This window comes from Dipteris shenzhenensis, chromosome 11, assembly GCF_047967505.1.
Source record: "Dipteris shenzhenensis isolate YYH24624 ecotype China chromosome 11, Dip_SZ_1.0, whole genome shotgun sequence".
NCBI lineage: Eukaryota > Viridiplantae > Streptophyta > Polypodiopsida > Gleicheniales > Dipteridaceae > Dipteris > Dipteris shenzhenensis.
The window spans coordinates 20499079-20511064 of record NC_141606.1 but is presented as its reverse complement, the minus strand read 5'-3'; the positions used below and the strand labels follow the sequence as shown (position 1 = coordinate 20511064).

The 11986-nt window shown below is 39.5% G+C and overlaps 1 protein-coding gene across 1 annotated transcript; it reads right to left on the bottom strand.

Annotated features, from left to right (window-relative positions):
• Window positions 1-359: 359 nt before the first annotated feature.
• Window positions 360-1892, bottom strand: LOC147896749 (uncharacterized). The gene is made up of 2 exons (XM_087381559.1): window positions 1541-1892; window positions 360-1113 (listed from the first exon to the last, which is right to left on the bottom strand). The coding sequence occupies exons 1-2, from the start codon at window positions 1762-1764 to the stop codon at window positions 624-626; spliced, it is 714 nt and encodes a 237-aa protein (XP_087237685.1). The 5' UTR covers window positions 1765-1892; the 3' UTR covers window positions 360-623.
• Between the last annotated feature and the right edge of the window lie 10094 nt (window positions 1893-11986).

The following is an 11986-nucleotide window of genomic DNA, read 5'->3' as shown; positions in this document are numbered from 1 at the left end:
GCATTTTTTGCAGTAATAGAAGGTGCCTGCACTACAGAGCTGAGAGAGCTTGCATAAAGCCTTGATTAAATAAAATATGCCATTGTGAAATACACTATATCAAGCTCGAGCAATCCCATATTCGAGTACAAAGCAAGTATGTATATTATAAGAAGAGTCTGATTATAACTTCACTGACACATTTTGAACAAATCCAAAGCCACTGTATCCTATTCCCTCTTTGGCAAAGTCTCCTATGATAATATCTCTAATCAAGATCAAAATCAGGGTATGTAAGCACTCATAAAATGTGAGCACTCATAGCAAAGATGCGAGTTACTCTTGTTTACAAAGAACCATAGCAAAGATCTGAGCACTCATAAGCACAAGAAAATGAATATAAGTGAACCGTTAGAAAAGTGACTATCCATAGGTGTCTCCTGGACATCAGACTTCTTTGCCACAGCTTTAAGAGAGTGCAAAATTACAAGCTTTAAGCTGAACGTCCACTATCCTCAATTGTACAAGATGATGCTGGTATTTACAAGACGTAAAAGAACATTTTGTACAATAGCCTAGTGACATTTCCAAGCACAAGCATGCAAGCTAAACTTATAACAGGGGACCTCATTTCCTCTTGTACGTCAAAAAGAAGAAACAAGCTGTTGATAATTTTCTGCGGACACTCGCGGAATACAACTTTCAGAGATGTTCTGTCCACTGAGACTAACCCAGACTTCATTCAGCCTCCCTTTAGTTTTCAAGGGAGAGTTGTATTGAGCAATTGTGTAGACATCACTGTTGGCTTCAGACTTGCCGAAGGTCACGTTGGCCCAAGGAGATCTCTGTAAACTGATTTCCAGAAGATTTGCCTCCTTGGCGACATTGCTGTCTCTCGCAAAACCCGAAAACTTTCGAACTGCAATACACAGGCTGCCCCAATACTCAGCTTTCAAGTCCAGCTCGGAGAGGGGAGTTGGTGGGATCTTTTGGAATTTGGTTGGCAAATAAAAGCGAACACTGAAGCCTGGAGAATGAAATGGACCAGAGTCTGACACTATTCCTGTTAATACGGGGGAAGACATAGGAATTCTTGAAAAGTTCATATTCGCTCCCTGGCTGTACTGGAAGAGCCTAAAACCATGTTCAGAATGAAAACTATCTTCAGTAGCCCGCAAATCAGTATGATTGCAACATCCAACACACTGCCAAAAGGTTGCTGAGCATCTATCCTACCAAATCAAAGGAGAATAGAAAAATCCAGTTTTTTCTTCGTGATAATATGGAAGATTAACAACCCGCCGGTAATCAAATTATAGGCCATCAGAATACAAGGCAGGATCACTCTGAGACAATCAACCGATTAAACTCGGTCGACGGAAGACCAATAGCAAAGATGGAAATGTCCAACAAAACTCCAAACCTAAGATGATGGATTGGCAGGAAGGTCATAAAAGAGGGGTCATGCAGTTCCCTCTCCAAAAGCATGCAGCCCTAAGCATGGAGCTTGCAAAGGATCCAAGATTTCACCGAGAAATTTTAAAGAAAGGGAGAGAAATACCTGTGGAAGCCGCAAAGGGTAGCGCGTTCGAAGGAGACGTGGTCGACGGGAGCAGTCATCCAGGCGGAGGGGCGGTAAAGACGGATGTCGAATGAAGATTCGGTGTGGATGGTGGTAAACTGGGGAGTTTCAGGAGAAGCCATCGCCATAGCTTGCAAAGGCCAGAGCAGGGCGATCAAGAGTACCTCCATCGCCATAGCCACACCTCCACCAACACCTTGCATGCCTAATCCTTAAATTAGTCGCTAACTACAGCTACATATGGGTAACCTCACCTCATGGAATAGGGCCAGGAGGCTTTCCTAGGAAGGAACGCGGTTGAAACCGGTGGCCAGCCCAACGCCTAGAATCATCTCCGATCGAAGGCAAGTGACCGGTCGAAGCCTCGGTGCCGGTTCCACCCAAATTTTGACCGGATATCGACGACCGAAGACGATTTTCGACTGTCGACGAATGGGGGAGGCGACGGGACACATGGCATCCATCCAGCGGTTTAGAGATTGATCTAAGGATGTGGATTGATGATTTTTTGTAACCCCGGATCAAAAATCCGATCTAATAGCTCGCAAATAGCGCTGTTTGTGGGCCGTAGGATGGAGATGGGCATTCTAGGGCTGTAGGACATTGGGTACTCCTTAACCGTTGGATCTTAATCAGATCCAATGGTGAAGCTCTGACTGTCTAACAATGTCTGGCACAATGCTATGTTCGGCAGCTAATTAGCCGGTCAAAATTTGAATGGTTGTTCGAATTCATGGAAAGCATCCGGTATCCAAATTTTACGATTCTGCAGGCAAAACAATCGGACCGCTGGGATTGGCCTTTCGCCGACCTTTGCCGTTGATGGTCACCTCATGGTCATAGTTCAGAGGGTGTTTGCTGATATAAGCGCCCAAGTTTGGGCACTTCTCCACCCACCAATCAGCACATGACAAGGAGGATGGCAAGTGGAGTGTGCAAACTAACTACCCAAATAACGTTTTTTTGCTAGAGGCTGACATAGCATTTATTGTACACCCATTGGGAATGAAATTATGGGGCGACCAAGCTTCGCTTCTCAAGCTTAGGCACCTACTTATCCACCAATCACGTGATTTTATAAGTTTCTTATTTAACAAACTTCTATTGGTTGATAGCACGAGACTTTCGACGAAGTCCCCACCTAAGCTTTTGTCAAGGGGTGCCCATACATTGCCCAGTACATGGGGACACTTCCATTGTCTGTTAAGCGCCTTAGAATTAGTAACCTTCATCATGGCTATGTGTCCTAGCATGCACTTGTGTGCATGTGTGTGTGTGTGTGTGTGTGTGCGTGCGTGCACATAATCCCTTTAAGTTTTAGCCTTTATTGTAATGTGGTGATGTTCCCTTATGATATAATATTGTTATCATTAAGATATCACACTTTTTGACCATTATGTGTAGTATCATAAAGATGCTTCTTTATGAAATGTGACTTACAATGTAACTGGCTAGGCTAACCACTCTTGTTAATTGCTAAATCAATCTTGCCAAACTGATTTTGTAATAAAGTTTTATCACTATTGGGTCTTTGATATACTTATAAACACTCTCTAGAAAATTCTATCTCATTGAAATCAATTTTATTATAAAGCATGCTAGATAAAGTTTCAAATATGAGTACTATCTAAGTGAAACATTGCGTTACCATACATTTGTGAGAATTCCGTAATCACATGTAATATTTTTTTATGCTTCTTATATTTTTTGAAAATAGTCCTATGAGTCTTACCTTAAGCTCAAGAGAGGAAATCACCAAAAAACACATGGACATCAATTTGTAAATTTTTTGGCCAAAACCTCAAAAGGACACTTTTATGTCCGGTTATGCTACCAAAGTAGTGCTAATTAGGAAAACAGGGACCTTCTTGTAGGGATTCAATTTAAAATTTAGATATTTGGGGAAAAAACATCACTCAAGAATGAAGAAATAAAAGGGATAGCAAGTCAACAACTATCATACAACAAACCCCTACGAAAGTATGACTGTATGTTTCTTAAGTAATACGTAGTAGGAGCCATGGTATATTGATACTTGAAGTAATGTAATCAGAAATGAAATTTTTTCATATTTGACACGAGTGGTTTTGATTAAGTCAACACTATAAAGGATGGAATGCCCCATGCACCTAATAATATACCAAGGTTGATAAATAGCACCAAAGGTTGTATATAGCAAATAAATTGTGGGTTTGAGGAGCGTTAAAGGAGCAATATGGTCATGAGATAGACAAGATGTATTTTGTTGTAGCTTGATATGTTTCCAATTCAAAATTTTTTGTCAAGATGTGACCATGTGCACACATGTTACGACCCCTAGGTTGTCTACCATGCATTTAAAACTAATTAATCAATGATAATTTGCCTTTGTATACTACATGTTATAGAATGATACATAGATGCATTACCTATGCCCTTCAGCAAATACTACTGAATGATCAAGTTTATAGTGTTGTTTAGATTATGATCATAGTGTAGAAGTTTTACATCTATCAATACATGTTTGTATATTTGGTGGATAAATGTTTTTACTAGTTTTTCCTTCTTACGTATTCATAGAGCTAAATGTACTATATCAACAAATATTTTTATTTGTGCATCATCTCAACACTCATTGTCTTTCCTCATATCATCCCCATGTATCTTGCCTTCATCTTCCTTTATGGTAGCATAAAAGATACTAAAATATATTGATTATCTTCATGAAGTTTTCTTGTACATGTAATTTATTTAAGAAAACACAAAATATAATGTCTCAAAAGCTACCCGATTCTTTACGGAGTGCAATTTGGATGAGTTGATACAGTGGTCCTAGAGAATGTTGAAGACCTAGTTTATGCATTTTAGTTGACTAAATCTGGTAATTTATTTATGAAACACAAGATATAATGTCTCAAAAACTACCCAATTCTTTATGAGTACAATTTGGACACCTGACATGGTATCTAAAATTATCACTGCTAAATAGAGGCAATCATTTAACACATATTAACGCATGTATGGCATATTGGTAATCCAATCTTAAAGCAAGCAGCTCAGGCAATGTGATAACTTGTGAGCATCTTATATTGTATTATGAAAGAATCCCACTAAACAAAATCATTGTTGAAAGAGTATCACATGCATACTAGAAGATAAATTTTAGTACAGGAGGGGATTTATTTATGTGAAAAGTTGTAATCTTGAATCGTTTCTTTCATATTGAACTTGTAGAAAGCCTAGAGACATTTGTATTTTTATAAATTAGAGTCCTTTTGTACTAAATTTGTCTATTGCACATTCCTATGACATTGTATTTTCATAAATTAGAGTCCTTCTTTTGTACTAAAGTTGTCTATTGCACATTTCTATGCCTATCATATTCATTGATCAAATGTGGTGGTTCATCATCATGTATATAGGATGCTATCGAATCCATCCTCTAGCATGCCATCATACTCAACGTCATCAAGATTCAATTTTATACATTAGAAATAATCATATGTTACAGAGCATAAGATAATGAGCTAGTTGAAGATAAATGTACCATATGAGGTGACTAATCATAACTTATAAAACCACAAAATGTACATACTGGGGACTTAATATGCCCTCCATAGCACACAACAACTCCAAAATGTAGTGTCATATTTTGTTGAGCAAAGAATAGGCACCACCATGTCTAGCACTATATCTTGAAAATAATTGGTAGCACTAGTGACAATCTTGCAATAGCCTAATAGAAGGCAGAGCTGCCAGCCTTCTCCCATGTAGTTAGGAGTCGCTTCCATAGATCATACAGCCGCCAACCTACTCCCGTCTAGAAGGGAGACCCTTTCAAATCATGGAGCTGCATGCCTACTGCAGTGCAGTCAGGAGCCCCTTCTCCAGACGCAAGTGCCCATCATAGTAGCTCGTCATGATGTAGTGGCAGGGCGAGTCATGGCACAGGATGAATGGCACAATGCTTTGGGGGCAGGGATGATTCAGATATAGACGTGCCAGAGGGTAATGGTACAATGTACTGTGATATCACTGAGATGGGCGGCATCTTGCAAGACGCATGAGGGAAGGGCGTCATGTCCTTCATGTGCTCTGCAGTTTATAAGAACTACAAAGATTTCTTTATTCCATTCAAAAAGCTTAGAAAGAAAGTTTGGATGAGGATACCATCAATACTTTACGTAAGAGGATACCATCAATACTTTATGTAGCTCGTCATGATGTAGCAACAGGGCGAGTCATGGCACAGGATGCATGGCACAGTGCTTTGGGGGCGGGGATGATTCAGATATAGACGTGCCAGAGGGTAATGGTACAATGTACTGTGATATCACTGAGGTGGGCAGCATCTTACAAGATGCATGAGGGAAGCGCGTCATGTCCTTCATGTGCTCTGCAGTTCATAAAAACTACAAAGATTTCTTTATTCCATTCAAAAAGCTTAGAAAGAAAGTTTGGATGAGGATACCATCAATACTTTATGTAAGAGATATCCCAATCCCTATCTAGAATGTCATGAGTTCATTGACAAATGGGCAAAGACAAATATTACCAGTATTCTTGCCAATAAGAGGTCTTTGCTAAAGAGGTAGGCATTGGCCGAGATTGCCAGGAGAGAGTAAGGACAACCACCAAGGGTCCGCTCATAAGCGCGAGTGGAAGAAAGCCATGAAGCTAGCAAAATAGGACCCCAGTCTCTATAGTACATGGAGGCATGATAGATCCAGATGGAGCGATATGAATCCTCACATTTTGAAGCAGGGGGTATTGCATCATGGGAGGCCCAATTTGTAAGTATTAATCTGAAATTATATTGTGTTTATGTGGTTTATTAGGAGGTTGTTCCTTTGTTCTAACCCCTCTGTAAATTGTGTCATCTTACAACTTGATATCGTGGGCAGATACCCTACTCCTACTGAGACATCCTACCATCGGGACATGGCAGGCGATCTACTTAGAGGCACTTCTATGATGAGGGGTTGCTTACTGAGGAGTAGTATAGCCGGGCTACTGGAACACCCTTATAGGTATTTAAAAGTACTTAAAAAATGTAAATGTTGTAAATAAAGATTTGATTTTTCATAAAGTGATACATGTTGTCCCTCGCTTACAAGCTCCTAGGGGTATTGAGGAGGAAGAAGGCAACAAAGAAGGCTCTGAGGGTGGTAGGAGCATTGATGAGGATGCCTCTGATTAGTCATATAAGTAGTGCTAGAAGTAGTGCTAGCTAGCTAGTATTCTTTTTTGTACTGGAAGCCACAATTGGCTTGGGTTCGTGCTATATGTATATACAAATACTTTTTGGGCTATGAATTCCTCTATTTTTTTGGCAAAGTTTTATCAATGAATGCTTTGTGATGTAAATGTTTGGAGTTGTAATGTTTTATTCAGAATTGTAACCGTTGGCTTGTATATGATTGTTTAATAATATATGTACTCCAAATTCCAGTACTTCTTCCCTTAACTTATTTAATAATATATAACGAATTACCAATAGCTATAGACGTGTGCAAAATCGTGCAAATTAAAATGATGTTGGATGTAGGAATTCCATTTCACACTGTAGAAATGGGATTCCTGCAACCATGCAACATTTTGTTTTTCTAAAATAAATTTTTTGTAGAGCATTTATTAGCACGTCTCATTGTTATATAGACGCGCGTTTAGATGCAGGTCTGTGGATGTGCTAATAGATGCACTATCACTTTTTATTTTAATTCAAAAAACGCATCTGGAAACGTGCCTATGGTCCCTTTTCCTTGTTGTGTTTGTTATGGGAAAATGAGGGGAGAGGTAGAGAATGCAATGACCTTGGGAGTCTCTCAAATCCCTAAAGCTACAAGGAGGCCTAGGCTTTCTTATAGATGTCGACCTAAGAAATGCTGCATTGCTTGAGAAATAGTTCCCTTGATTATTTATATGCAATTCACCCTATGCCTATATTGCTAAGTGGTTTATATAGAATGGCGAAGGAAAAGTGGTCACGTGGGGTCGTGGAATGGATTCTCTTGATATGATTGGATTTGTTTTGGTTTTCCCTTGTAAATTGTGGGCTCAATTCTAATTCTACTCTGATTATCACATTAAAATTGTGTATAGGACTTCTTACATGATGTATAGGACTTCTTACATGGAAAGGTCATGGAGGCCTTCATGGTGATGCAAGTTTAAGTGAGGGAATTTGGTGGACTAAGGTGATTATTACTACAAGTGAATTATTTTCTAGCTTCAGCTTGCCATGTGCCAATAGTATTTTTTGGGAATGGGTAAAAGTTTGGTCCAAAATTTGAGATCCAAGCAAGGTAGATTGAATCCTACTGGAAGTTCTTCATGTGCAATGTGCTATGGATGACCTTGAGGTATCTTTGATTTGGCTATTCTGGAGTGGGTCCCAAAACTGCGACCATCAAGCTTCTAGGTGGTAGATGAACCAATGGCTATTGGGTAGAACCTACCTTTGAAAAGTTCTACTCGGGTAAGATATTGTCTACTCATTGTAGGTTAGCCTTTGGCCAAGACATGGCTCTAGGTAGTGGCATGCTAGATTTGGAGAAATATGGATGGGATGCCAAGCTAGCAAAGCCACACACACACACACACACACACACACACACACACACACACATGTATACATACATACATACATACATACATACATACATACATACATACATACATACATACATATATATACATATATATATATATATATATATATATATATGCATGCATATATGCGCTCTTCTTTCTCTGGAAAAATTACATTAATGGCTCTCGGTTCGGGGAGAGTTGGCAAGTTAGCAAATCAAAATCAACCCAATCTACCCCCTTTGAGGGAAGTCATCAGAGCTCATCAGACAACTCTCATGGACCTGCCCTATGGCACATGGGACCTAGAATAGGTTAGAGGAACAATACACATTATGGTGGTCATGATGGCCTGGGCTCTAATTGGAAGACCATTTTGATTGCTAACCCAATGGCCTTTCGTGTCGACTCTTACGGCCTGTTGGCCTTATTTGCAAGCTATTGTAGTTAGTGATATTTAGTCTCTTAGGAATCATGTGGTTTGCTAACAAGGAATTAATGTGGGTTATTGGGAATCAACCATTTTGGCTAGTTTGAAAGCAAGGGTAGTAGATCTAGGGTGGATGGTTAGTAAAAAAGGTCTCTCTAATTAGGCAATATCTTCTTGATGTAAGAAGATCCATATGAGTGTAACATATTTGTTGCTACATGCAACAATGTCAGCCATAGCCTGAGTGCCCTTGTTTGCTGGCCAAGTTTTGTAATAAAGCCTTTTTTGGGCTTGACATCCCCCTTAATAAAGCCAGGAACTTTCTCTAATTTTTTAATTAAAAAATGGAGACCTAAAATGGGCCTTAATGTAATGGATGTATGCTCGTAATCTGCATGGCTTATGGAAAACTTGTAACACACTATTCAAAATATTTGGACTTGTGTAAAGTCCAATTTGAGAAATGGACTAAAAAACAGTCCAAAATTTTTGAATATACTAGTAATGTTGTTTTTTGAACTAGATTTGACAACTCAAAACAAAAGATTTGGTGATTAAGTACTAAGAACATCAATGCATAAGCAAATCTCTTACAAAGGTGGTCTACATAAACCTCATAACTTCTTATGAATTGAGCTACCTTAGAAAGGTGGTGTAAATAAACACTTTTATGTATAAGTGGTGTGCACACACCTTTATGTCCATTTCGTTTAGAAAGGTGGTGTACATAAACCCCTTAGAAAGATAGTGTACATAAATCCTTTTATGTGTAAGTGTACATATACACCTCACTTGGTATTAAAAAACACCCTTAACTATAAAAATACATTGACATAAAGTTTAAAATACACCATTAAGTATAAAATGGACCTCATAATCGATCTTTATACACAATAATGAGAGTAAGGAAATAAAAAATGTAGTTGACTTTTTATTAGATATTCGCTTTACATAGAAGTTCAAAACTTGCGAAGTTCAAAACTTGTGATTACAAAGCCATCAGCCATTAGGTTCGTTAGTACCAATGTCCTCAATGCCAGGCCCTTGACTACCAGGGTCCTGGTTAATAGGGTGCTCCAAGACAGTACCAATGTCCTCAATGCGCCCTTGACTACTAGGGTCCTAACTAAAAGGCTACTCTAAGACTAGAGTCTTAGTAGCAAGGTCCTAGCTAGTATCGTCCTGCCTAGTAGTTTGCTCTTTAGTTCCAAGCACCTGACTAGTAGGCTGCTCTAGAGTCTCATGATCAAGTTCTTGGTGAGTAGGGTCCTAGCTACTAGGTTCCTGACTAGAGGTTGCTCTGGAGTCTATAAGGTCATGGCTGAAGAACCATCTATGCCTCGTGGTAACTCCTCCTAGTCATGCTTTGCCTCGTCCATACCTTCTTTGGGTAAAGCTTCCTTGCTTGATCCACTTGCATGTCCTTCACCCAAGATCAAGGGTGCCTTCCTCACTTTTAATTTCAAGGGAAGTGCTTCCACCTCTTTAGCCTTACCTTTTCCTACGATGTGCTATACTACTACTTGTTGCTGCTGCGTGCCTTCCTATATGATAAGTGGAACCTCCTTGACTCTAGTTGACAATTGATCACCCTTATTCTTTGTGTGGATTTCTTCTCGGCATAAGTCATCAGATGTAGAGCTTTCATCCTCATCATCACTTGAGCTAGAATCATCACCCTGAGACTCACTACCCTCTTCTTCGACATTTTCCTCTTCAAAGAAGGTAGTGCAACTATGATATGTGTCAAAGAACTCAATCTAATGGGGGGTATCAATAACATTTACATCTCTACCTTGGTGTAGCAATTTCGCATGTGTGCAAAATTTGTATCATTCTCTGAAAGCAAGATATCATAGGAGAAGCTAAATGGAGAACCATCATCTAAACCACCAATTGCTCTACCTTGGGCAGTGGACTGCAAGGCCTTTTTCTTGATGTCCATATATTCTGTCTCAACAACCTTTGGCATTTTAGCTCTTAGATCCTTTGTTGGTGTGGCATCTGCATCCATTCAAGCCAACCACTTTCTAGCCCATGTGTTATCAAGGAGTTGACCTAGGCTAAGTGCTTCCTTCTTATCCACATCAATCGACTTGCCACCAGCAGCTAACTCATCATCAGATTTCAATAAAAACAATAGTGCCAAGAGAGCAGCTTCACTTTGAATCATTCCGGTGACCACTTCATCCAAGTTGCTATGCTTGCTCTTCTTTCCAAAGAAGCAGTCACCGCTTAGGATCTTCTTGCATACTTCTTCTATTATTGCATTTGGAACAAACCTTAATGCTCTCCACCAAACAATAGACATTGGTTTCATTATTTCTTTCCTCTGAGTTGTAGTGTGCTCTGGTGCCTCAAAGGATATCTTTCCTGTTTCATATGCTTGGCAAACATCCACCATGCTTTGAAACACTGAGTCCTCGTGGAAGACAATGCAAGTAACATCCTTGTATCTTGCAATGGCAGTGTTCAGATTCTTTGCCTCAACCTTATTACTTGATACGCCTTGCATATTGCTTACAACACCTTTCAAGCATCTATAGAACCGAGTCCTCTTTGCCACGTACTCAGATGTAGGTCTCCTACCCTTCACTGTTTGTGGCTTTCCATAGCCCACCCATAACTCCCTTGCCTTTATCAGGATCTTAAAAAGAGAAGAGCTTTTTTTCAACCTAAGTGGAGCAGAATTCAACCTTTCTGATTCTAGAATGTACTTTGAGTCATTGTTAAATATGCATACATGACAAATGACCTGTTAAAACTTTTCCATCCACTCAATCTGTGGCAAGTTTCCTTTTCTTCCCTCATCAAGGGCGATCCTGCAAGCTTCACAAAAGTGTTGGCCATCAATGGGCTCAAACCTACATCTTTCCAATAATCTATTCTTTGCCAGCATGTATCTCTTCTTGATGTCAGTCTCATATCGGCTTTGGTACAAAGCCTCTCCGACCATGAACAAAGTCACTCCTCCTAAAGTTCTCAAAAGCATCAAAAAAGTAACGTGCTTTTGAAATGTGACATCAAGCAATGTAGGATCATCTTCTTGAAGTCTCTTAAATGCCATAGGACGAAGAGTGATATTAGTGGCAACTAGAGTTCTTGTTTTCCTCGTATCTTCATACAATTTGCATGCAAATGTCTTATCTAGCTTTCTTTGATTTGTGAACAACGAAGTTGGATCAATAAGCATTGTGGCCACGCTGAATTGTGAAAATCCCCAAATGTACCGCTCATCCTCTGGAGGATGTAAGTCTGCCACACTAATAGAAAAGTCTGTGAGACTTGTATCTTCTTTTTGTGGATCCTCCTGATCATCACTATCCAAATTTTCACCTGGTTTTAAATAACGTGCACTTGAACGATCTGCATGTGGAGTAGGAGTTATTTGGCTCTCTTTCTGGGAATAGCTATGGAACTTGAAT

Excerpts from the sequence above, each read along its gene's own strand:
- LOC147896749 (XM_087381559.1), bottom strand. The coding sequence starts at position 1,764 with ATGCAAGGTGTTGGTGGAGGTGTGGCTATGGCGATGGAGGTACTCTTG. Across the intron at positions 1,114-1,540 it reads ACCCTTTGCGGCTTCCACAG|GCTCTTCCAGTACAGCCAGG; the intron begins GTATTTCTCTCC and ends ACATGGTTTTAG.